The sequence below is a fragment of the Nicotiana sylvestris genome, chromosome 6, assembly GCF_000393655.2.
Source record: "Nicotiana sylvestris chromosome 6, ASM39365v2, whole genome shotgun sequence".
NCBI classification, from domain to species: domain Eukaryota; kingdom Viridiplantae; phylum Streptophyta; class Magnoliopsida; order Solanales; family Solanaceae; genus Nicotiana; species Nicotiana sylvestris.
Window position 1 is genome coordinate 141588190 of NC_091062.1, and position 4762 is coordinate 141592951.

Genomic DNA, 4762 nt, shown 5'->3' on the forward strand with positions numbered 1-4762 from the left:
CTTTTCGGATAAAAATCTGAAATTCATATCAATATTCAGTAGTGGGACCCACATTTCGAATCCCGGAAAAACTTACGAAATCCGAACACCCATTCCGATATGAGTTCAACCGTACCAATTTTATCCAATTCCGATAACAACTCGACCTTCATATCTAAAATTTTCATTTTTGGAAGATTTTACAAAAATCTTGATTTCTTCCATTTAAATCTGAATTAAACGATGAAAATAACCATGGATTTATGTAATATAAACACTTTCGAGTATAGGACACTTACTTGAGTTGAAATCATGAAGAACACCTCAAAATCACCCAAGAACCGAGCTCCAAAAATCCCAAAACGAAAATGAAGAAAATGAGCATTTTTTGTCCATAAGTTTCTGCCCATCTGTCACTAAAAGTCGTCACTAAAAGTCCACCAGAAATAGCTTTATCAGCCATATTCAATCGATCTTAACTTTCTGTACAAATATCCAAATGATGAATGGTTTAACTTCCTGTAAACTAGAATCAAAGAGCTACAACTTTTATGTGTTGCAAATGTTCAGATTCCTTATAAATTGCAAGATATAAGCTTCCAAAGTAGGCTCCTCGCATCAGAAATTTCTGGGGAAACTACAAAACAGTTTTACCAGTTTTGTTTCGGTCGATCATAACTTTCTGTACAAATATCTAAATGATAAATAGTTTACTTTTCTGGAAACTAGAATGCAAGGGCTACAACTTTCATGTTTTACAAATTTTCAGAATCCTTATATATTTTGAGATATAAGCTTCCAATGTATGCTCCTCGCATCAGAATTTTCGAACCTTGCTGTCAAAAACCTGCAAGTTAAATTGGCCTAAAAATGGTCTGAAACCACTCCGAAACTCACCCGAGCCCCTCGGGACTGTAACCAAATATGCCAACATATCCCAGAATATAATTCGAACTTAATCTAGGCTTCAAACCACATCAAATAATGCCGGAATTACGAATCGCGCATCGAATTGAATTATGAGTTTTTCAAATCTTCCAACTTCTATATTTTGCTCCGAAACGTATCAAATCAATCCGGAATGACTTCAAATTTTGCACACGAGTTATAAATGACATAATGGACTTGTTTCAATTTTTAGAATCAGATTCCGACCGTGATATCAAAAAGTCAACTTTCGGTCAAACTTTCCAAAAATCTTCTATTTTCCAACTTTCGCCAAAATGCGCCGAATTATCCTACGGACTTCCAAATACAAATTTGAACATGCGAATAAGTCCGAAATCACCATACAAAGCTATTGGAATCATCAAAATTCCATTCTGGGGTCGTTTGCACAAAAGTCAAATCTCCGGTCAAACTTAAGAAATCTTTAGCCTTAGATTTCTAGATTCCGTTAAATGGCGATAATTTGAGCTAGGGACCTCCGAATTCGATTTCGGGCATATGACCAAGTCTCAAATCACGATACAGAACTATCGGAATGGTAAAAACTCGGATCCGAGTTTGTTTGCTCAAAATGTTGACCGAAGTCAACTCAGTCGAGTTTTTTAAAGCTCTAATTCATATTTTAATCCATTTTCCACATAAAAACCTTCTGGAAAATTATACGGACTGCGCACGCAAGTCGAGGAATTATTGATTGCACTTTTTAAGGTCTTAAAATACCGATATGAATATTTAATTTAAAGATGACATTTTGGGTCATCATAGGGTAATCCTACTATAAGATCATTTTTAGCCTTATCAACTTCTATCCCTTTAGTAGAAATTTTATGTCCTAAAACAATTCCCTCTGTTACCATGAAATGACATTTTTCCCAATTAAGAACTAAATTTATCTCTTTACATCTTTTAAGCACCAAAGTTAAATGATAGAGACAATCTTCAAATGTCTTACCAAAAAGTGTGAAATCGTCCATAAATATTTCAAGAAACTTTTCAGTCATATCTGAGAATATTGCCGACATGCAACGCTAAAATATAGCAGGAGCATTACATAGTCCAAATGGCATTCTTCGATAAGCATACGTACCTTGGGGGCATGTGAATGTGGTTTTCTCTTGATCTTTTGGAGCAATTGGTATCTGATTATACCCAGAATATCCGTCAAGAAAACAGTAAAAACCATGGCCTGCAACTCTTTCAAGCATTTGATCAATAAAGGGCAAAGGAAAATGATCTTTCCTTGTGGTATCATTAAGTCATCTGTAATCAATACAGACTCTCCATCATGTGACTGTTCTAGTAGGTATGAGTTCATTATTTTCATTTTTTATTACTGTCATACCTCTTTTTTTGGTACTACTTGTACAAGACATACCCATGGTCTGTTAGATATTGGATAAATGATACTTGCTGCTATAAGTTTCACCACTTCTTTCTTGACGACTTCCTGCATTGCTGGGTTTAGTCTCCTTTGGGGTTGGACTATTGGATTATAATCATTCTCCATAAGAATCTTATGCATACAAATAGCTGGACTGATTCCTTTGATATCAGCTATAGTCCACCCTAAGGACGTTTTGTGTTTCTCAAGACTCCAATCAGTTTGATTTCCTGTTCTATAGTCAAAGAAGATGAAATGATTAATGAAAACAATTCAGGTTCAAGAAACACATATTTTAAATAAGAAGGAGTGCTTTAAGTTCAATTTTTAATTGAACTCCTTCTTGTGAGACTTTCTCATTTTCTGAATCTTTTTCCACTATTTCAGCTTCTTCTCCAATTATGGGGTTATCATCACTTATGGTATCTGACCTAGTCAAACATCTCTCCAATGAATCAGTAATTAACTAATTATCTTTGTATTCGTCTACAAGGTCATCTAGTAAGTCAATTTGAAAACAAGTTGATGATGACTCGTCCCCAGGAAATTTCATCATTTTTTACATGTCAAAAATCACTCTTTCCTCATCAACTTGCAATATTAATTGTCCTTGATGAACATCAATAATTGCTCTCCCTGTTGTGAGAAATGGTCTACCTAAAATTAATGGTACCTCAGTATTTTCTTCCATTTCAAGTACTATAAAATCTACTGGAAATACAAATTTATCAACTCTGACAAGGATATTTTCAATAATTCCTTTTGGTTTCTTAGTACTTTGATCAGCTAATTGAAGAGACACACTAGTATCTTTCATTTCACCAAGTTCTAATTTCCTAAAAATTGAAAAAGGCATTAGATTTATTGAAGCACCTGAATCACATAACGCCTTTCCAAAGTGAGTACCTCCCACGGTACATAGAATTGTAAAACTTCACGGGTCACCAAGTTTCTATGGAAGCTTATTTTGAAGTATAGCACTACATTTTTTTGTAAGCTTAACCACTGAAACTTCTTCCAATTTTCTTTTACTTGACAGAATTTCTTTAGGAAATTTAGCATATGAAGGCATTTGTGTCAAAGCATCTGTGAAAGGTATGTTAATGTAAAGTTGCTTCAAAATATCTAGACACTTTGAAAACTGTTTGTCAAGCTTTTCTCTTTTCATCTTTTGTGGAAAAGGGAGAGGCACAGAGTGAGGATTTGTTATCAATTTATTTTTTTGTACATTTTTCCCTTTATTCTTTTGTTCTTTTGGAAACTTATATTCAATTTTATTCTCACCTTCATTTACCTTTTCCATTTCTTGTGTCTTTCCTTCTCTATCTGCATATGGATCATCAAGATATTTACTTGATCGTAGAGAGATGGCTTTGATGTGTTCTTTTGGATTTTTCTTAGTGTTGCTTGGTAGAGCACCTTGAATTTGTCCAAACATGAGAGTTGCTAATTGGCTTACCTAAATTTCCAAATTCTTGATAGCTGAATGTTGATTTTCAACCTTCTCGTCAGTAGACTTAATGAATTTGTACATCAGGTCTTCAAGGCTTTGTTGATGGGCTCTTTGGGGCTGCTGCTGATATTGTTGAAAATTCTGTTGCCCTCTATTTTGATTTTGAAAACCAGGTGGTCCCTGTACCTGCTGCTTTTGATTAAAAAATCTTTGAGGATTTTCAGCACCATTAGGATTACTCCACTAAAATCCTAGATGTTTTTGTCCCATGGGACTACCAAATGAGTAATTATTTTTATAACCAATCATATTAACATGTTCCTCATTTTGTGTTGAAGCTTGACATTCATAATTCGGATGATTACCTTGACAAACTTCACAATTCTCAGGTTGGTTTGATGAGTGAGCACCTACCTGAAAGGCCTCAACTTTTTGTGTTAAGTTCGCAATTTGTTGTGTCAATGAATTCAAAGCTTCAACTTGATTTACTCCTGCTGTTTTCTTGATAATCATTCTGTCTGAGGGCCATTGAACAGTATTTTCCGAAATCTCATTAAGCAATTGCATTGCTTCTACAGTAGTTTTTCCCATTATTGATCCTCCTGATACTGCATCAATTACATTTCTAGCAGAGGGTTTAAGACCATGATAGAAAATATATAAAATGTCAGGGTCTTGGATATTATGATGTGGGCATTTTCTTAACATTGCTGCTAATCTTTCCCATGCCTGGTATACAGATTTAGAATCTGTCTGCATAAAATTATTGATTTCTTGCTTTATTTTAAATGTTTTTGTAGATGAAAAATATTTATTAAGAATTTTTTGGGTCATTTGGTCCTATGTTGTAATGGAACCTCTTGGTAGACTTCGGAACCATATTTTGGCTTCACCTTTTAATGAAAAAGGAAAAAGCCGCAACCTGATAGCATCTGTTGTGACTCTATTATACCTGCAAGTTTCAACTAATTCAAGAAAATCAACTAAATGGTGTGAGGATC

At 34.4% G+C, this 4762-nt stretch overlaps 1 protein-coding gene across 1 annotated transcript; it reads right to left on the reverse strand.

Annotated features, from left to right (window-relative positions):
- Window positions 1-3260: 3260 nt before the first annotated feature.
- On the reverse strand, window positions 3261-4520 carry LOC138871402 (uncharacterized). The gene is made up of 2 exons (XM_070149278.1): window positions 4176-4520; window positions 3261-3767 (listed from the first exon to the last, which is right to left on the reverse strand). The coding sequence occupies exons 1-2, from the start codon at window positions 4518-4520 to the stop codon at window positions 3261-3263; spliced, it is 852 nt and encodes a 283-aa protein (XP_070005379.1).
- Window positions 4521-4762: the final 242 nt, after the last annotated feature.

Coding starts and splice junctions, on each gene's coding strand:
- LOC138871402 (XM_070149278.1), bottom strand. CDS start 4,520: ATGCAGACAGATTCTAAATCTGTATACCAGGCATGGGAAAGATTAGCA. Junction 3,768..4,175: donor AAAAAGTTGAGGCCTTTCAG/GTAGGTGCTCAC, acceptor TTGGAAATTTAG/GTAAGCCAATTAGCAACTCT.